This window comes from Epinephelus fuscoguttatus, linkage group LG23, assembly GCF_011397635.1.
Source record: "Epinephelus fuscoguttatus linkage group LG23, E.fuscoguttatus.final_Chr_v1".
Classification (NCBI taxonomy): domain Eukaryota; kingdom Metazoa; phylum Chordata; class Actinopteri; order Perciformes; family Serranidae; genus Epinephelus; species Epinephelus fuscoguttatus.
The window spans coordinates 4,451,101-4,472,941 of NC_064774.1; the positions used below are offsets into that span (position 1 = coordinate 4,451,101).

Genomic DNA, 21,841 nt, shown 5'->3' on the forward strand with positions numbered 1-21,841 from the left:
GAGAAAACTTCTTGTTTCAGCCTCGTCTATAAACCAAGGTGCAGTCAACTATTTGACTAAACTACTGAGTGCATACTCACATCCTCTTGCCTTGGACAATTTCAATGTAGTCTTCAGATCTGGAGTAGTAGCCTTCAGGACTCAGAGCACCCCAGAAGTTACTCCACAGCTTCCCATGTTTGGACAACATGGGAGCTATAACTGATCTGAAACAGAGAATTTCAAACGAACATTTAACACTAATTTTCTCTCATTAAACCAAAGCATAAAAACACGTACTCAGAGCGTCTGGTTTGAGTGTAACATCACCAAGCAGTGACTCTGAAAGGTTAAAAACTTCACTAAGTAATGAGAAAACTTAAATCAAAAAATGTTCATTTACAGAAAGAAATATTAGTATCATCCAGCTGCAGAGCAGGACTTCCTGTCCAGCCCACACCACCTTCAGAAAACAAAGGTAGCAGCAGCAGGTTTTAGGGTCGTAGTGTAGTAGTAGTAGTAGTATGTGGTATAGAAGGGTACTAGTGTGTACCTGTTAGAATGTAGGGTATGTAGAAGGGTACTAGTGTGCACCTGTTAGGGTGTATAGAAGGGTACTAGTGTGTACCAGTTAGGATGTAGGGTGTATAGAAGGGTACTAGTGTGTACCTGTTAGGATGTAGGGTACATAGAAGGGTACTAGTGTGAACCTGTTAGGATGTAGGGTGTATAGAAGGGTACTAGTGTGTACCTGTTAGGATGTAGGGTGTACAGAAGGGTACTAGTGTGTACCTCTTAGGATGTAGGGTGTACAAAAGGGTACTAGTTTAAACCTGTTAGAATGTAGGGTACATAGAAGGGTACTAGTGTGTACCTGTTAGGATGTAGGGTATATAGAAGGGTACTAGTGTGTACCAGTTAGGATGTAGGGTATATAGAAGGGTACTAGTGTGTACCAGTTAGGATGTAGGGTGTATAGAAGGGTACTAGTGTGTACCTGTTAGGATGTAGGGTATATAGAAGGGTACTAGTGTGTACCTGTTAGAATGTAGGGTATGTAGAAGGGTACTATTGTGCACCTGTTAGGGTGTATAGAAGGGTACTAGTGTGTACCTGTTAGGATGTAGAATATATAGATGAGAAATAGTGTAAACCTGTTAGGATGAAGGGTATATAGAAGGGTACTAGTGTGAACCTGTTAGGATGTAGGGTATATAGAAGGGTACTAGTGTAAACCTGTTAGGATGTAGGGTACATAGAAGGGTACTAGTGTGAACCTGTTAGGATGTAGGGTATATGGAAGGGTACTGATTGATTGATTGATTGATTGATCTGTTTATTTACAGATCACGTACAGACTACGTACTTGTTTTCCTCGATTAGTATCCTCAGTGTGTCTGGGTTTGTCAAGGCCACCTCGGAGTCGATGCTGAAATAGTAATCACACTCTGGATCCTTCTTACACGCCTCGCTGCACACAAACACATAAGTATACATGTTATGTGTTAAGTATACATGTTAGTTTAAGTTTTATAACATCTACATTTGTGTTGAGGGTCGAAAAAAGTAATTTTCTGTCAATCAACTAATTATTTCTGCTCTGGTTCAAAAATGTTCTGAAGAGATCTCCAATGTTCTATGAAAATTCAACCATATTCTGTTCAGGTTCTAAGATACACTCAAACATCTGTGTGTGGTCTACAGATGTTCTGAAGACTTAAGCTGTTGTTCTGAAGGTGGTGTAGTGTCCTCAGAGGTTGAATAACACTTATCTCTCCACTCACACAGCCATCGTTCTGGCCTTGCTCTCCTGCAGGTTCTCCTCAGGTCCAACCAGCAGGGCATCAGGGAACAGAGCTCTGTGACGCTCCCAGAACTTCTGGATGTGACGCTCGTGGTACACAACCTGGATCACAGGCAGATTACAACAGATCAGAGTACAGCAGGATAAATACAGATCAGAAAAAATGAAAATAGATTTTCGTTCCGTTTGTGTCGTACGTTGTTATGGATGAAGAGGCGGATTCTCGTCATCGGGTAATTCAGTGTCGCCAGTCGGTCCAAGAACTCCTCCATGAAGGGAGTCGCATGTTCAATAAACACCGCGATGTACACCAGAGGCATCTCCTCATCCTAAACACACACACACACACACACACACACACACATTTTTAACATTGTGATGAAGCTGAAATAAAATAAGAGATTAAACATCAGCGTTATCAGGTGAGTGTACGTACAGGTGCGTCATTGAAGAACAGCAGGTCATCATCACAGATCCCACAGCCGTTCTCAAAGGTCCACGCTGTGGGAACGTAGTTACCCAGATAATTCAACTGCAGCTGCAGAGACAAAGAAAGACATTTCTGTCATCTGATCCACTTCACACTCCTGAAAACATTTCTAAAACACATGAAGTAAAGCTTAATCGTTATGACCCAGTAAAGCTCATCAGATGTTCTGCTGTGATGTCAGCTACATGGAGGTGCTGCTGTTCTCTTTACAAACATGTTTTTAGCATATATTTTTAACATGTGGTCCAAGTGTGTCCATTCAAAGTGTGCTGATGTGTGAGCAGCTCCTGTTTGCAGCGTACCTGTGGATGTACAGACGACTATCACTGGACTACTGTGATACTGAAGAAAACCTTAAAACATGCTGATTTTTTTAATCTATAATTCTAAAATTTTAAAACCAGAGCATCATGTCTGTATCACTGTTGTGCAAACTGAACATTTAGCTCCTGCTCAGGATCATCAGGCTGTTCTGCTGACAGGACCGTCACATGGTGTTGGTGGAGGGCTATGATTGGCTGGTTACCTTGGTGGGACCGTTGCCATGGATAATGACTGGAAGTGTGTCGTAGGCAACATTCCTCGCTCTGACCTTTGCCCTCTCAAACTTCAAGACGACTTCCTCTGTCAGACAGAGACAGTTGGTTCATTCATCTTATGCATACACAGAGGGAACAAAGATGGTTTACTGTGTGTGTGTGTGTGTGTGTGTGTGTGTGTGTCTCACCAACGGCTCCGTTCAGATTTTGGAAGATTCTGGAGCGATGGTCGAGAGTCATGTTGAACTTTGTCTGAAGAGCAGAGTCACACCATCATCATCATCATCATCACCATCACCATCATCATATTTCCTGTCATCAGTGATGTGTATTGTGTGTGTGTGTGTGTGTGTGGTGTACCCTCTGTGTCTTGTCAAGGTAGATTTTGGTGTAGAACAGCTGGTCGTCATCGTTGTCTTTATACTTCCACAGCTGGACGATTGTACTAAGTTCTGGAGCGAAGCCAATGAACCCTGAACACACACACACACACACACACACACACACACATAATTATCTTAACCCTTTGAACTCTACACTAGAAGCGGTCCTGCAGCATTTGTATTTTTGCTTATTGTGATGTCATTTCTTGGAGTATCTTCAAATGCTTCATATTCCTAAAATCTAAAACCATTAATAAAAGTATTGAAATTATGCAATTAAAAATACAAAACTATGACATTTTTCCATCAAATTTTACAGAATAAAAACACAAAACATATTGAATAGAAAGATACACAAAACATTTTCAACACCCCATCAGTTATTTGAAATCTGTACATTATTTAGTGTTTTGAGATCATAAATATGAGCACAGAGGCATTACGATAGATTCATCATTCGTTCCTCTGATGCCACCACACATTTTCACATGGTTTTGCACCACCTGTATCATAGTTCAGTGACATCATTACAAGCGTATGACATCATGATGAGGAAGACTGCAGCCTTAGCTTTCTCCTAATGAATGCCCAAGCAATTATGGTTATTCTGTATGTATATATATATACATATATATATATACATACATACACACACACACACACACACACACACACACACATACATACATATATTATACAGGATTGGGCAAACAATGACCTCCTGTGGCCATCATGGGGAAATACCGGCGTAATTATGGTGAAATACTGGGTTTGCAAAGCTTGTAAGTTAGGGCAGCATCAGGTAATGACGCAATGATGGTGAAGACAGAGGCCTCAGCTTTCTGCTGCAAAAAGAATAAATGTTCTTGTTATTATAGTTCTTGTTTGAAATCTATTTTAACAGGATCATGCAAACAATTAACTCAAGAGGTCCATTCTTGAAGTTTATCCATCTTCTTTCTATTTTATTCTGTTCAGAGCAGCAGGAGACTGTATTTAATTTATCTGAGACTGTTTCATTAAAAAATGTCTCCTGAAGCCTTTCCCTCATGTCCATGTTTATTTACAGTTTGCTTTGATTTCACAGGCAACTGTAAACTCTGAGGCAGTGTTTAGACAACAATGGTTTCTCTAAAAATGGAAAAGTTTGTCCTTTGCGTTTTAAAAAACTTCTGTGTTTATTTCAAAATGTTACTGAAACGATCCCTGTTCACCCGGAGCCACAAAATCTACTGGAAACGCTGTAGTATGCACGCCAGGCCAATGGGTGACAGTGTAAATTTGCAAAGCAACACCACGGCATGATGCAATGCGCCTGCGCTGAAGCGCCTTCCTCTACAACGCTGTGATTACAAACCAAAACAAAGACACAATGGCAAAAGCATGCACAGCTAACTTTGTCTGGATGGACGACGAGGTGGAGTTGCTACAGTAACAGATCTACACTTCACTTCAAATCAACAGGGTGAGCATCACAAACAGAGCTCGGTATTGTTGTGACGGTTGACTTTCTCGTGCATGCCTAGTGACTGGAACCGTAATGCGCATGTGCGAAAAGTCTCCGTTTTCAGAGGAACTGCATATTGCAAGTTTACATGACAACGGAGACGCTACCGTTTCCAAAAAAGCTGCACCCTGGAACCTGTTTTCAAAACGTTGCGTTTTCAGGCACCCAAAATGCAGCTGTAGTGTAAATGATTGGCCAAAATGCAACTAAAGTTTACTGTTTTCAGTTGAAATCGTATAAACGGAACCTGAGCGTCCCCGAGGGACCCCAGGAGGGTCCCTTACAGCCTTCATCATCTGACACAGGAAACAATGTTGACTCTGGAAGGTAAGAAATCAACCTGGACACCACTCACAGACGGCGTCTTACCTCCTGAGTTGAGGTAGCGTTTCCCAGTATGCACTTCTGGGTATTTGGAGGCCAGTCTCTGGTCGGGCCAGCAGAACCCCTCAGCTGAGAAAACCACTTTGTGACCCAGACGGGAAAACTTGGAGAGCAGCTCCTCTGGACCTGACGCAAAGATCACGTCATAGCTACAGAGAGAGGGAGGGAATAGGGAAATCAGTTTCAGTTCCGCTTTCAGCAACCCCGACAACCGCTAACCATTGGGGGGGGGGGGGGGGGTTACCCAACAGACCGACAAGCATAAGTGGTCAGACATACTCTCGGAGGTCAACCACTGACACTGGTCATGAAATAAATCAACAAAGCTCTGAAACATTCTGGTGTACAGAATATCAAAACCTCACTGCACTTTGTCTGGAAAATCAGAATATGGTTTAGCAGCTTTTTTAGCATACAAGTAAGTGTTAATGATAAACATAGTCAGAGAAAAAAAAGATAAAAGCAAGAACTGCAACGTTCAAGTAGCATAATAAAATAGACATGAAAACAAATTCCAAAATATGTAAAGTAAATCTCATTTAAAAGTGAGGAACTGTGTAGTAGTTATTCATCTCATGTTATTCTGATTTCTCTGCTATTATACAGTTAATGTCATTTAGATCATAAAAGCTCAGGAAACCAGCCTGCAACTATTTTGTTAATGGATTAATCTGTAATTTAGTCATTTTCCATCAAAAATTCCAAACCTTTTCTGTGTCGATATCTCAGTAAACAGAATCTCTTTGTGAATCGGGCTGAATAAAAATAGTGGTTAGTTGAAGCCATATATGTTTTTTGCTGCAGTATACTTTGGACATGTAGGTGTGACACAGTCTGCAGGAGGAGAAACCTCAGTCATCAGTATAATAACAGACTGCAGCAGGAAAATGAAGGCTCCACAAATGCCTCTAATCTGCTGTGGTCTGTTCAGAAATAGAAGCTTATTTTCTTCCTCACTCACCTCTAATGGTCTGGAGCTGAGTAAACGGTCTTTAAATGGATTCAAATAAACTCTAATGAAGGAAAAGTCAAACTACCCGAGGTTCAGCAGCTGCTGCGAAGCACTTCTTACCTTTTTATCCATTCGTGTTTGCACCTTTAAGGGATAGTTCAGATTTTTTAAAGTGTACTTCTCCATAGTCAGTGAATTACCTACAGTGGATGTCAGTCAGTCAGTACGCTCCCAGTTTGGAGAAGCAGCCTGTGGTACAGTCATAGTAGCTCTGCGGCAACACACTTTTTACACAAAATCAGTATCAGTTAAAGTGTATGCTGTACTGAGAATGTTTTCACTGCTTTACCTTGATGTCAGGCAGTGATTTCTGACGGGGAACTGAGGATTTTATATCCATCAATGCTCTCGTCAAAGACACTATAAATCGATGCCGCACCTACGGAGTAGGCTCTGTGTAAATGCATACCCTGCCTCGTACCTGACATGCACCTCCCCAGACATTTATCCACATGTCACGCTGAGGCCGACCTCCTGTTAATTTCTGTGAGCTGAAACCATTTCATCAGTGGAAACTTTTATTTACTTTGATTTTACAGATAAGAAACAATAAATTGTGAAGACAATAAAGCCTCCACACAAGTCCTGTGTGTGATTAATCCTGGCTTCATATGAGCAGAGGAAAGTCTGACAGCCACGAGGCTAATTTACATAATGTAAAATGTCACTGGCTTATGCCAATAATGTTAACATGTTGTATTTGTGCGGAAAACGTGTTTAATGGAGGACAGTCGTTGTGTCTGTGAACAATGGAGCCAACGTTACCTTTGTTAAATGTTGCTGTTGTCCCCGGCTTCATATAGGAAGCCAGGGCTTTGCTAGCTGCTAGGCTAATTTATACAATGTAAAATGCTATATCCTTGTGCTAATAATATTAGCATATTGCATCTGTGGGGAAAGATGAAGACAGTTGTCTTGTCTGCAAATCTTGTGAGTTATAATGAAGCAGATTTATGTGCCTGTGTTTGAAACTGTCTCTATTAAGTAGTGCTGCACCTAACGATCATTTTGATAAGCCGTCTAATGACTAATTTATCTATTATTCTGAAGATTATTTTTTTATTACTTGCTTAATATAACACCTACAAAAACCTAAAAATAAATAACAAAAACTTGTGTCAGTACTTCATACAGCCACACCCCAAAAAAACTGATCTGTCTCTTTAAATCATGTCATACAGTTGTTAGCTATCAAAACACTGTCAAACTACTCGATTAACTCCAAATGATCATCAGCTTTACAAGCTGCAGTGAGGACTATATGTGCTGACTTTGCCTGGGTTTTGTCTCTCAGGCTCTAAACATAAAGCTCTGACGGGCTGAAGTTGTTGCTGCTCCTGCTGTGGATGTTTTTCGGGTCAAGAAACAGAAACTGTTTCTGTAATTTGATCTGATAAATCTCCTGAAGAGAAAAGTGATCTTTGTAATAAAGATGAAAAACACATTATCCCCATTATCTTCCCTAACCAAACCTTTGTTCTCAGGTGAGGGTAAGTAGGACAAGTGAGGACAAGTGAGGACAGGTGAGGACAGGTGAGTCAGATTCCACATTGAAGACGAAACAAAGGAACAACAGGGTGAAACTGAGAATAAAGAGGTGAAACTGAGAATAAAGAGATGAAGAGAGGACAGGAGTTATATAACACACACACACACACACACACACACACACACACACACTCAGTCACACACACACACCCTCAGTTGAGTGTTACCTGTCAACGAACATGATGACCATGTCCTTCTTTTCTGAGTGTTTGAGCAGCTCTTTCTTCAGCCATCTGACCTTCTGACCTCCACCCACTGTTCGAGCCACGTCACCCCCCTTCCACTCCTCTCCCAGACCCAGCACCTGCACACACCATCATCATCATCATCATCATCATCACTGTATTTCTCCAGATGTTCATCTCACAGGTTGACTCCTCCTCTTCTCTCCAGCTCAGCGTCAGTCCAAATGTCGCCTAGTGTGACCACCAAAAGTGTTTGTGCCAAAATTGAAGAAATTCCCTCAAGCTGTTCTTGAGATATTGCATTCACGAGAATGAGATGGATGCTAGGTCACAGCGACCTTGACCTTTTACCCTTGATCACCAACAACTAATCAGTTCATCATGAGTCCAAGTGGACATTTGTGCCAAAAAACATAATCTCTCTACGTCACGTCTATCGCCAGTGTGGAGGCATGAAAACAAAGTTTTCTTTATGAATTTAAAGTACCACATGGTGAGTAACTGATATACAGATGATCGACACCTTCTTTTAAGAGAGAACGTCTGTACAGTTGGTGAAACAGGTCTCACCTGTGGTGACATCACAACAAAATTGAAGTGAAGTGTGAATTTTTCACACTTCATGCTATGTTTTTGTGACACTCAGTATTATACATTATATCACCATTGTCACTTTACCGACATTTTATCGCTCTTCGTTCTATTTTTACATCCATCTTACACTAGATGTACAGCTACCTATTCGTGTGTGTGTGTGTGTGTGTGTGTGTGTGTGTGTGTTACCTTCACAGTGTAGTTGAACTCGTGGGCCGTCCTCATGAAGCGGTTGAAGCCATCTGTCTCTTCCGTTGCCGCAGTGATCACCAGCAGATTATCTACACACACAGATAAGGAGATCAGTCATGACATCATCAGTCAACTAATCAATGACTGAATCAACAGGAAACTGATTTTATATGTATATATATATATATACAGTACAGGCCAAAAGTTTGGACACACCTTCTCATTCAATGCGTTTTCTTTATTTTCATGACTATTTACATTGTAGATTCTCACTGAAGGCATCAAAACTATGAATGAACACATGTGGAGTTATGTACTTAACAAAAAAAGGTGAAATAACTGAAAACATGTTTTATATTCTAGTTTCTTCAAAATAGCCACCCTTTGCTCTGATTACTGCTTTGCACACTCTTGGCATTCTCTCCATGAGCTTCAAGAGGTAGTCACCTGAAATGGTTTTCCAACAGTCTTGAAGGAGTTCCCAGAGGTGTTTAGCACTTGTTGGCCCCTTTGCCTTCACTCTGCGGTCCAGCTCACCCCAAACCATCTCCATTGGGTTCAGGTCCGGTGACTGTGGAGGCCAGGTCATCTGCCGCAGCACTCCATCACTCTCCTTCTTGGTCAAATAGCCCTTACACAGCCTGGAGGTGTGTTTGGGGTCATTGTCCTGTTGAAAAATAAATGATCGTCCAACTAAACGCAAACCGGATGGGATGGCATGTCGCTGCAGGATGCTGTGGTAGCCATGCTGGTTCAGTGTGCCTTCAATTTTGAATAAATCCCCAACAGTGTCACCAGCAAAACACCCCCACACCATCACACCTCCTCCTCCATGCTTCACAGTGGGAACCAGGCATGTGGAATCCATCCCTTCACCTTTTCTGCGTCTCACAAAGACACGGCAGTTGGAACCAAAGATCTCAAATTTGGACTCATCAGACCAAAGCACAGATTTCCACTGGTCTAATGTCCATTCCTTGTGTTTCTTGGCCCAAACAAATCTCTTCTGCTTGTTGCCTCTCCTTAGCAGTGGTTTCCTAGCAGCTATTTGACCATGAAGGCCTGATTCGCGCAGTCTCCTCTTAACAGTTGTTCTAGAGATGGGTCTGCTGCTAGAACTCTGTGTGGCATTCATCTGGTCTCTGATCTGAGCTGCTGTTAACTTGCCATTTCTGAGGCTGGTGACTCGGATGAACTTATCCTCAGAAGCAGAGGTGACTCTTGGTCTTCCTTTCCTGGTCGGTCCTCATGTGTGCCAGTTTCGCTGTAGCGCTCGATGGTTTTGCGACTCCACTTGGGGACACATTTAAAGTTTTTGCAATTTTCCGGACTGACTGACCTTCATTTCTTAAAGTAATGATGGCCACTGCTTTTTCTTTAGTTAGCTGATTGGTTCTTGCCATAATATGAATTTTAACAGTTGTCCAATAGGGCTGTCGGCTGTGTATTAACCTGACTTCTGCACAACACAACTGATGGTCCCAACCCCATTGATAAAGCAAGAAATTCCACTAATTAACCCTGATAAGGCACACCTGTGAAGTGGAAACCATTTCAGGTGACTACCTCTTGAAGCTCATGGAGAGAATGCCAAGAGTGTGCAAAGCAGTAATCAGAGCAAAGGGTGGCTATTTTGAAGAAACTAGAATATAAAACATGTTTTCAGTTATTTCACCTTTTTTGTTAAGTACATAACTCCACATGTGTTCATTCATAGTTTTGATGCCTTCAGTGAGAATCTACAATGTAAATAGTCATGAAAATAAAGAAAACGCATTGAATGAGAAGGTGTGTCCAAACTTTTGGCCTGTACTGTATATACTTTATTAATCCCCCTGAGGGGAAATTCAATTTTTTCACTCCGCTGTCATTAACACACAGGTCCAAAATACACACACATGCACAAACAGGACCTATACATGCACACAGTGGAGAGATATCAGAGTGAGGGGGCTGCCTTGGTCAGGCGCCCCGAGCAGTTGGGGGGTTCAGTGCCTTGCTCAAGCACTAGCACCTCTCCAGCCACCAGTCTACGCTCCGCATTTGGACCGGACGGGGACTTGAACCGGCGACCCTCCAGTTCCCAACCCAAGTGCCTATGGACTGAGCTACTTCCGCCCCATCAATTACATCTTCAATGTAGAGCTATCAGCGGGTGAGGGACACACTGTTATTTTTGTTGTTTTTTCTAAAAAATAAACACTTAAAAAAAGTTTTACTTTTTTTTATTTTTTATAAAAATACCACACTTCTTTCTTTAACCCCCCCCCCGAAACTTAACAAAAAAAACATAAAATACTAATATTAATAATAATAATAATATTCTATAATAATATTCTAAGCTTTATTAAAATAGCACCTTTCAAAACACAGTAACAATGTGCTTTACAATAAAACTAAACACGTTTAAATTAAAACAAAGCTTTTTTTCTCTTACTAAAAACTTAGATAATTCATCACTCTTTTCTAAAAAAAATTGCTTTTTAAAAACATAGTTTTTATTCCTTTTTCTTTAAAAAATATAAACAACTGTTTCTAGAAAGAAAATCAAAACTTTTTGGGGTTTTTTCAAACTTTTTTCTTAAAAATAATCCAAACTTTTTTAGTTTCTTTCTGCTCTCAGACATGAAGAATCACTACCGACAGTAAAGTGAAAAATAAAACAACATCAATCAAACAAGCTCTTGTTTGGATAATTGGAAAAAAAAAAGTCCTGGTATTTTTTAAAAAAAAGTTAAAGTACAAAAGGATTAGTATCAAGTATACTTTAAGTACCAAAAGTACTTAAAGGACTGATTATGCAGAATAATACACACAGTGTTACTGGATTAAATAGTAATACATGAAAAAGTAAAATATTTTCTCTGAGATGTAGTGAAAAAGAAATAAAAAGTGTCAGACAATGAAAACACTCAAGTTAAGTACAAGTACTATAAAAGTGTACTCAAGTACTGAGCTACATAGCACCACTGTGTGCCATGTTAGAAATCAAGAAGCAAACCAAACTCCTGCTGCCCTCCAGTCTCTTTCTTCCTCCCTCCCTCCAGGCTTTCGAGGGATTCGGTGAGAGTCACATTCCTCAGAAATTCCTCAGAGAGGTTGGCGAGGTGAAGGGGAGGAGGCGGAGGACAGTGAGAGGTTAATGAGGAGAGGAGTATCTGACAAAAGCCTCCTTGTCCTCAGTGACTCCAGGTTTCCTTCAGTCAGTGTTTAAACGTGACTTCAGTGGACAAACCAACACTCATCTCTGTAACAAAGTTCTCCTCAGAATTACTCACAGCAGGGTCACTTTCTGCCAACAGTGGCTCCGCAGCTGTCACAGTGGATGGATCACTATCCTGCAGCACTGAGACGTACTGGGATGAGTTCATGTAACACAGTATTAACTGCGACACACCTTTCCCCCCACTTTTAAGGCTTCATGAAGTCAAATGAAGCAGATTCGGCTGCAGGTAAAGATGACTCTCACTGCTGATCAGGTAATAAAAATGTCCAACCTGCCGTCTTCAAATGTCTCAAGAAATTTGATCAGTCTTGTTTTGTTTGGGGCTGCTGGGTAACAAAAAAAAGAACGGAGAAATGTTTGGGGCTTTCTAATTTACCTGTTGGGCCAGACTAAAGAAAATGACTGCTTGCAGTTGTTTCAACCAGCAGTTAGATGTTGCTGTGTGGTGCAACCCAAACACCAGAATAAATGTTGGTATTGTACGGTTCTGCAAACCACAGACACCATTTAATGTTGTTATTATGCAGAGGATGTTTTGAAACTTTTCATTTCAACAACACTGTGGTTTGTTTAGGCACAAAAACCACTTGGTTAGGAAAAGATCACGTTTTGGCTTAAAATACCCGCACAACTGCCACCGGACATGCTGCAAAGTGTCACTGAAAACACTCCCTTAAGGTCACACAATGGCTGCTGGAAAAGCAGCGATAAGTCACTGAAAAAACACCACAGTTTAGTTGCAGTGGCTGCTGGAAACACAGTGATGTGTTGCTGAAAAACACCCCATTACAGTCACACAATCACCGCTGGAAATGCAGCCATGGGTCACTAAAAAACACCCAGTTTGGTTGCACAGTGGCCACTGGAAACACAGTGATACGTAGCAGAAAAACACCCTGTTTTGGTCGCACAGTGGCAGCTGGACATACAGCCCATGTGTTGCTAAAAAACACCCCATTTTGGTAACAGACTGGATGCTTGAAATGCACTGATATGACGTTAAAATGCACAGCACAAACATCAGATTGGTCAGTTGCCATCTACCTGAAGATGACTGTTGTTGTTAGCACAACCCCACAGTGATGTGGTCTATTCTCCTGTCATGCATCACTGCAGCTTTTATTTCTCAGAATTTTGGCTCACTGTTTATACTGTGGTAGTTCTGCCTTTAATATCTGCAGCGGTATTAAAAATACTGTGTCAGCAAATCAGTAAGGAAGACTGACTAATGGTAATAATAGATTTTTATTCACCAGATAAGAAGAGTGGTTTTCCACCACAGACACTGTTTTACAGTAGTTACAGAGGACTTCTGCTCAGCAGTGAACATGCTGGACACCAGGCCAACGTAATGAAAACTGTTTAGAGTTTCTGCTCATATTCTGCTGCCCGAGTGTGAAACAACAAACCCCCAACAACACACAACACAGCTGTACAAACACACACACTTCATTCATACACACAGTTTGTAAAACTCTGCGCTCACTGTGACTCTGCAGCTTCATGTAAAGGAAATAAACACTGTCTGTGTAGCACTAACAGGAAAAGGAAACTCTGATTTATGTTTCCGCATATTTTTTAGATTATGAGAGCATGTTATTATTATATGTTTTAGATATATTATTCCTGTTGCACTATGTTTTATTTCACATTCTTTTAGTTAATTTTCTTACTGTTTAATCCGGCAACACATTACACTTATTCTCTTATTAAGTGTTTGCAGTAGGGATGTTATTAAAATCAAATATCTCTAAGAAAACAACAATATGTGAGCAGATTATGTGACCTGAATTTGAAACCTACAGACTTCACTGAGTGGAGTCATCTTAACTTGTGAGGTACCATGAGGTCAATCTGTGTGACTGGGAGTATATAACTGATGGCACAAACACTGATTTTCTTTTAATAAAAATATTGATGAAGAAACTTTAATTAATGTGGAAACTGAATCACTGAAAACTGAACACGATGTGTGGTTTAGACCAAATCAGAGACTTCATAACACTCAGCACAGTGACAACAACCTGAAATGTGGGCAGTGATTCTGGAAAGTTCCTTCAGAGTCGACTTCAGTCTTTACTGCTGCTGCGGTGCGGACGACTTTATGGACCACAATGAACCAGATCACATCCTCAAAATGAATTTCACAGCAGGAAACACTTACAGCACTTACACAATATACTACTGGAGTATTAGTATTGTTGATACATTAACATGCCAGCAGAATTTAAATATTGTAGCCAGCTGAGGTAGTGCTAATTCTACTCATTCAATCTGTATTTATTTAGTAACTAAAGCTGTCAGATCTGCAAAGATTAATCTATAAATTGGGTAGGTGTCAACTACTAAATAGATCATCACATAATTCATAATAATAAATACAAAATTAAACTTTATTTGTACAGCACTTTTCAAAACTCAGTTACAAAGTGCTTTAATTCAATACTTTAATTGGTAAAAGTCGAAATTCTCTGATTCCATCTCCTAAAGTGTGAATATTTTAATATTTTCAGATTTCTTTCCTTCTTTGTGACAATAAACTGAATGTATTTGGGTTGTGGACAAAAGCAAGACATTTGAGGACGCTGATCGACCTTTTTCCTCTTTTTTTAATGTATGTATAAACTGTATATATTTGTACATTTTACAGACCAGACAACTACTGTATAAATCGAGAAAATAACCGACAATTAATCCACAATGAAAACAGTTGTTAGTTACAGCCCTACAGGCGGATATATAAAGTGGAGTAAAACATTAATAAATACAATATTAATCTGATATATAGTAGTATAGTATAAAGTACAAAGTAACTCAAGTCATTCTTTGTGGTTTTGTGTGACTAATCTCTCCCAGTGTGCAGTTTAAAGACATCACTAATACTATGACTTCTTCATTTTGTCAGTCATTTACACATGTCGAGGGTCTAATTATTAAACACTTAATGGGGGAAAAACAGACTATAAAATGATGAAAATAAGCCCCAGTATTTAATTGTTGCTAATTAGCCTCAGGCTAATTTAAAAGTTAGGAAGTTGGAGGGTCTGATGGTTTGCACACCAGTTAGAACTAACAGTTTCCACTTTATAAACTCACGGTCACAGTTATTATTGATCATAAGTGAATAATGAACCTCTTAATTCAGTATAAATGAGGTTAACAGTTAGCTGACAGACACCAGGAGCCGGGCGGCTCCAGCGGGTCAGGGTGGTCCGCCCGGCCGGGCAGGGGACCCTCCGGAGCGGCCTTACCTGGAGACAGCCTCCGCTGTTCTGCCGACACGGAGCTGTGGAGGACAGTGAGAGTCAGGAGCAGGCCGAGGAGAAAACAGGAAGTCATGGCTGCAACTTAAAAACCCGTTAACGGCTCCGTTCAGAGTGTAACCCGTGACTTTGTCTCCTCGTCTCGTCTTCACTCCAACGTTCCTCTCTGAATCCCCAACGGCTTTCACATCCCGTGTCCAGATATCGCGATAAAAAAAAACGTCAACAGCAGATAGAAAAAAAAACTATTCCTCCCGCCTTTTTCTGCTGCCAGCCAATGAGAATCTCAGAAGGCTTGAGTGGCGGGCTTCTCAAACCAATCACCGCGCCAGAGCGGCTCCACGGGAGCCAATCAGAGGCGGACAGATGGAGAGAGTGGGCTGTGATTTCGTGGCCTGGAGCTGAAGAAGGTTCGTGAAAAGTGGAGAAAGTGAATCTTTGCCACGTCTGATGCATTCCACCAGAGAGAGAGGGGGGCGGGGCTAACTGTATTAAAACTTATCTCTCTTCATGTTTATCATCAAGGCTTCATCATATATTAGATTCTGCTACTTAAGTATTTACATTTTCTGTTACTTTATACCTCTACTCCACATCTCGGAGGGAAATATTGTTCTTTTAATTTTTACTTTTAACATTTATCTCAGAAACTGTTCATTACTCATGGGAGTTTAGATTTGGCATGTTTTCCTTAAAAATCTTTTTTTTTAACTTTAAAAGCACGTGTTTTTGAACTTTTTGGAAGGCATGTTGTCTTTAAAGTTCTTGGCATTCTTTTTTATTAAGCATTTATTTCTTCAAATTCTTGCCATATTATTTTCATATTTGGTGTTTTTTCTTTAAAATGTTTTCCATATATAATTTTTTTTCTCAACTTTGGTATGTTTTCCTTAAAAATCTTCTATTTTAACTTTGAAAAGCACATGCTTTTGAACTTTTTGGAAGGCATGTTTTTTTTTATTTAGCATTTATTTGCTCAAATTCTTGCCATATCTTTTTCAAATTTGGTATTTTTTTCTTTAAAATTCTTACCATATATAATTTTTTTTCAACTATGTTTTCCTTAAAAGTCTTTTTTTTTTAACTTTATAAAGCACGTGTTTTTGAACTTTTTGGAAGGCATGTTGTCTTTAAAATTCTTGGCATGTTTTTTTTTCGAAATTTAGCATATATTTTTTAATTCATGGCGTGTTTTTTTTTTCAAATTTGGTATTTTTATTTCAAAGTTTTGTTTTTTTCCCCTAAATTTAGCATCTTTTCGTTAAAATTCTTGGCATGTTTTTTTTATTTAGCATTTATTTGTTCAAATTCTTGCCATATTTTTTCTAATTTGTTTTTTTTTACTTTACAAAGCACGTGTTTTTGAACTTTTTTGGAAGACACGTTGTCTTTAAAATTCTTGGCATTTTTTTTTTTCAAATTTGGAATTTTTCCTTTAAAATTCTTGGCATGTTACACATACCATGTATATATATATATATATATATATATATATATATATATATATATATATATATACATACGTGTGTGTGTGTGTGTGTGTGTGTGTGTGTGTGAATAAAAAATTGTCTCAATAATGAAATAAAATAAAATAATTTGGGGTTTTTTTTTAAGAATAAAATATTTGATGACATCTGTTGCAAAGAGCAGTCTTCAATTAATTTTAAGTGATAAGTCTAATTCATTTTTATTTCATATTAATGTTAATGTTAATGTCAAAGAATGTTGAATAATAATAAATACACTAAGACTAAAATAAAATAATAAAGCTGATTATAGTCATTTATTTTAAAAAATAAGTTTCTAAATTATAAAATCCTGAAGGATAACAGAGGTCTGTCTTTATTTTTTAAATTATATGATGATATCTTTGACAGAAAGTTGTCTGATCAGTCTGCGTCACAGCCCCGCCCCTTGACGCTTGTTGCCATAGTAGCGCGACAACACCGAAGCGACAGACAGGACTGAAGGGAGACACATTTAATCAGTCTGCTTTAAATACCGGAATAAAACCGCGTTAGCTGGGTGTGTGAACATGACTCAGTGAGTGATGAAGAGACAGAAGTACTTCACCCCCGCTGAGGTGGCTGCTCACAACACCGCCGCCGACCTGTGGGTGTCATTTCTGGGCAAAGTGTGTGACCTGACCCCGCTGATGGAGCAACACAAAGGTGAGCATCATCACAGCAAACCCAAGATGAGAGCAGTGAGAGAGAGTCCACAACGTGAAGTGCTTTATTTTACTATTAGTAATTACAGTGCCGCCCCCTTCACTTCACCGCATCCCAGAGAGAAATATTGTACTTTTTACTGCACTACTTTTATTCTAAACATCCAAAACATGTCATCAGTTTTTAAAATATGATTCCTTTTTATTCATAAAACTTCTCAATACACGGTATATTACAGTTAAAATGAGCTCCACCTTAACCAGATACATCAGGAAACTTGTGATTCCACACTCCGTCTTGTTTCAATGATGGGGACATGTGGGGGGGCTATCTGTGTTAAAACAGCAGTAAAATTAAAAATAAAGTGACAAGATAAATATGTTTCATACAAATATGAAACCTGTGTTTCCTGCAGGCGACGCTCTGCTGTTACCCATCATGGAGCGTGCAGGAAAGGACATCAGCTGCTGGTTCGACCCTGAAACCAAAGATGTGAGCATTAATCAAACAACCAACCAGAAAGCAGCTCTCAGCTCTGCTCCTGGTTCACCTACACGTGTCTGTCTGTCTGTCCTCTGTCTTCAGGTGCTGAAATATGTAGACCCAGTGACTAACTGTGTGAGGTACTACACCCCCAGGGGCCGCTTTGTGCACATTCCCCCCGCCGGCCCTCGCTCCGACTGGGCCAGTGATATCGGCCAGCCCTGGTGGAGGGATGAACGCTACGAGGTGGGACTGCTGTCTGCTAAAACCAGGTGGATACGAGTCCTCAACACGCTGACATCACAGGAGCAGCGCCTGCAGGTGAACTTTCAACCAACAGAAAATGAAAGCAGGCTGTTCTTGGCTACTGTTCAAACGTACATACGAACAGTAATGCACCAAAATTCGTATATAATACACGTAATCATTGAAGGCTGTGATTACGTGACCAATGCGCTGACGAGAAAAAACGGAAGTCGTATAAAGAGCGAAAGTTCACGTAAAGAGGCAGATTACGGTGGTGAACGACTTTTCTTGAGGAGACTGGTGTTCGTGTCCCGTGAGTTATTTCTAAGACACATCGTAATGTCGTCACATTACGCTAAGTACGTACTGTGAAGACACCCAAACATGTTTCTTTTCCTAAACCTCTGCAACTTTAGTGAAGTGTGTAATTTGACAACGCCCAACCATGATTCTTTTCGTAAACCTAACCTACGTAACTTTCTTTTAGGTACGTAACTTAACTTTAAGTACACAGTTTGTCCAATGTTGTCCAACGATGATTCTTTTCCTAAACCTAATTTATGTAACTTTGTTAAGTGTTAAGTACATAACTTTACCTTAAGTACGTAACATGTCAACGCCTAACCATCGTTCTTTTTCTAAACGTAATTTAAGTAACTTTATTTTCCTAAACCTAACCTACGTGACTTTACTTCAGGTAACTAACTTTATGCTACCCTAACTTGACGACGGCAAACCACGATTATTTTCCTAAACCTATTGTACATAACTGTCCCGTGTGAAAGCAGGTGAACTCTTGAGTTATTTTAAGATACATCAACATGTCGCCATATTACGTTAAGTAAATGGTGTGAAGACCCCAACAGTTTCTTTTCCTAATCCTATGTAACTTTACATTAAGTGCGTAATTTGACAATGCCCAACCATGTTTCTTTTCCTTAACCAACCAACGTAACTTTACTTTCCTACACCAAACCTAACCTAACCAGTAGGGGTGCTAACTCATAAGATATCATACAAACTGTTTTATGAGGATACGTTGATGAGGATTCAGATGGAGACATGGTCCTGATGGTGGTAAGCAGGGACTCTGAACATACAGAGGGCACATGATGTCAGTCGGCCTGGAGATGCTGAGATGTTTTGCTCTTGGTCAGAGTGTTGGATACACGTACGGACCCTGAACACAGCAGGGAAACACACCATTAATCTAAGTGAGGAAACATCTTCAAAAAAAAAAGAGACTAAAGCTAAAATATGTTCACGTCCTGTCATACCTCAGGTGTGCTCAGAGGAGACTCTGGCTGAGATCCTTCAGCGTTACCTGCGCTACAACTCCCACGCCTGCAGCTACACCTGGAAACATGCTGGAGCCAGCCTGAACATGAGCTGGACGCTCAGCGAGAACAACATCCCCGACGACGATCTCGAGCTCCAACAGCTGCGACTGGACCGAGACCTCTTCACCCCCGCCATCCTCCTCCACTTTAACGATGACCTCACTGAGGGCTGACCTCTGACCTCATCAAGGAGGACAGCTGGGAGGTGACAACAGATCAGTGTAGAGAAGAGTCACCATGAGAGCATTATGACCAGGACATTAAATGTTCATGAGAAATATGTGGCTCATTTATTCTGTTGACTCAAAGATCTAGATGGGACTTTAATCTGAGACTTTTTTAATTGGATGGAGTGTGATGAGGTGGTTTATCATTCATGTTCGCCCCAGGATGAATTCTAAGAACTTTTGTGAGCCTGACTTTTTACCTATCGCCATCATCAGGTCAGTTTCGTGTGTCCAGGCGCCTTGGGGTACAGACTTCACAGTGCAGTGCCCTCCTAACCTAACCTATGTAATTTAAGCACATAACTTTACCTTGCATCCCCAATGTTGCATTAACGTTGCATGCATCAAGGTGCTATTGTTTGGTTTACGACCAAGTACCTGCAGAACTAATGACATTCCCGTACATACTGCTAATAGAGTGCTGCAGGGACAGTGTTTTTCTGTTGTGTAGTTGCCCTGGTTCCCTCGTCAGAAAGCCAGTGGGATTATCACATGCAAGCGTGTATGATCCTTACACGTTTTGTTCAGTAGATTAATCTCAAGATAATCCCACTTTATGATTCTTGAAGCCTAACAGAAGTAAAAAAGCTAACATTAGGCTATAAACAAACTACACCATGGTCGGATATTTTAACGTCACCACCACAATGAGGCTGTAAAGTTGTGATCAGCGTGATGACGTTCTGTAGCCACCGTCTTTTTCACAGTGGGTTATTTACTGATGTATTTTATGTCATACAGAATGTGAAAGTCTCCTCAGCTTGTGATAACCACAGACCTTCAAAAGAACACACTGACTTTAAGATGAGGGAACAGGAAGTTATAACTTGATGACTCATTTCTGGGTTTAAGCGGCTGTTGCACGCAAAAGATGCGCTCAAACGCCTGAGCAACACCAGAGCAACACACACACTTTCCTGAGCGCCTTTTTGTCGGGGGTTGTGCCCTGAGATTAACAGAGTTCAATATGGTTCAAATGGAATACAGCAGTGCACACAGCATGTCATGTGATGAGGACCAACCAATCACAGCTGACAGATCCCTTTCCTTCTTCAGTAAATATCAGTGTGTGATAAATATGGAGGAGAGGTTGATCATGTTAGTGCAGAGCTGTCAGAGCGTCACATCTGTCAACTACCTCCAGAAAGCATAATAGCATCCAGTGCCCAACTTTGTGTTTTCCAGGCGGTTAAAGATATGGCATGTGTACGGTCCCTTGGGACTCATTCCTGCAGCACTCTGTTAACTGATGCTAGCAGCCTAACATGCTAAGCTAACATTTTACCTGTTTAATATTAAAGGGAGCACAAATACCAGTCTCCTGGGGACTTTGATCTTTATACAACATTACACAAACTTTGACACTTTTTACGTCACATCCTCCTCTGCTCCTGTCATTATCACTTTGGCCAGTAGAGGGTGTAAGTGATCATAATCAGCTTCTTGCACAGTCGAGCATGTGCTCATTTTTATTCTGTCCCTCGTGAGGCTAGGTAATTGAAGAACAATTCTCTTTTAACATGTTAGCATTGTCATTGTAAGCATGTTAGCGTGCTGATGTTAGCGTTAAGCTAAATACAGCATCTTGGTCTGAAAAGTAAAGCACAAACTTAGAAAACAAATAATTAAATATTTCACTGACAAATACATGTAAGTTGTATAAGCAACTTTGTTCATGAGGATTGTTTCTCAGCGCCGGCGTCTTTTTCCAGTTGTTTCTAATGAGGAGAGAGTGTCTGTGGCTGCCTAGACAAAAAGCGCTGCACCCAGCTTCTTTTTTCAGTGCTTAGAATTTTTTTCTGCAGCCACTATGAATCAGCTTCTGTCTATCTATGTCAGTCAGAAACTATGACAACAAAGATCAAAAGAGAAGCCCCGGACCATAGAAGAAGAATAAGTCAGACACTGAATGTTGCTGGTTAGTGTTGTACTTTTCTCACCGTACGTATTGTAAGCTCGGAGAAAAGCACTGGTAGGATGAGATGAAGTGCTCCCCAGTGCCCTGCCAATGTTTTTCTGCCAGAGAAAAACACTACGCTGACACACAGCCTAACAGTGAGGGTGGTTGCTTGGTGTCAAAGGTTAAAGGAGTGTATTCCTACAGAGTTTGATTTGAACCTTCGTGTAAACATTATTTTGAGGAAGTGTCGACTGGTGATCAGTTTTCCTGCCGGAACAATCTGTAACAATAAAAAGGGAAGTTCTGACTTATGTTGAATCTTGGGAGGATTCATTGGAAACGGAAAAAAAAATAAAAACTTAGAGCAT

At 40.3% G+C, this 21,841-nt stretch overlaps 2 protein-coding genes across 9 annotated transcripts in view; one reads left to right on the top strand and one right to left on the bottom strand.

The window, feature by feature from the left end:
* Positions 1-15,291, bottom strand: part of plod3 (procollagen-lysine, 2-oxoglutarate 5-dioxygenase 3) — a 20,331-nt gene extending 5,040 nt beyond the window's left edge. For 5 of the 8 annotated variants that reach the window (XM_049568233.1, XM_049568234.1, XM_049568237.1 and 2 more), the window contains exons 1-12: positions 15,095-15,290; positions 8,615-8,706; positions 7,814-7,950; positions 5,072-5,235; positions 3,173-3,285; positions 3,001-3,064; positions 2,800-2,897; positions 2,220-2,321; positions 1,981-2,112; positions 1,764-1,885; positions 1,346-1,450; positions 81-206 (exon numbers count right to left, since the gene is read on the bottom strand). In XM_049568233.1, the coding sequence (XP_049424190.1) occupies positions 81-206; positions 1,346-1,450; positions 1,764-1,885; positions 1,981-2,112; positions 2,220-2,321; positions 2,800-2,897; positions 3,001-3,064; positions 3,173-3,285; positions 5,072-5,235; positions 7,814-7,950; positions 8,615-8,706; positions 15,095-15,182 (1,343 nt within the window). In that variant the 5' untranslated portion in view covers positions 15,183-15,290. Of the gene's footprint in view, positions 1-80; positions 207-1,345; positions 1,451-1,763; positions 1,886-1,980; positions 2,113-2,219; positions 2,322-2,799; positions 2,898-3,000; positions 3,065-3,172; positions 3,286-5,071; positions 5,236-7,813; positions 7,951-8,614; positions 8,707-15,094 lie in introns of all 8 variants that reach the window. The other 3 variants (XM_049568236.1, XM_049568235.1, XM_049568241.1) reach the window with 2 other exon arrangements.
* A 1,747-nt stretch (positions 15,292-17,038) lies between these two features.
* LOC125883797 (cytochrome b5 domain-containing protein 1) lies at positions 17,039-21,730 on the top strand. The gene is made up of 4 exons (XM_049568380.1): positions 17,039-17,277; positions 17,693-17,769; positions 17,863-18,081; positions 19,289-21,730. Exons 1-4 carry the CDS (start codon positions 17,157-17,159, stop codon positions 19,517-19,519), a joined length of 648 nt encoding a protein of 215 aa, XP_049424337.1. The 5' UTR covers positions 17,039-17,156; the 3' UTR covers positions 19,520-21,730.
* The last annotated feature ends 111 nt before the right edge of the window (positions 21,731-21,841 follow it).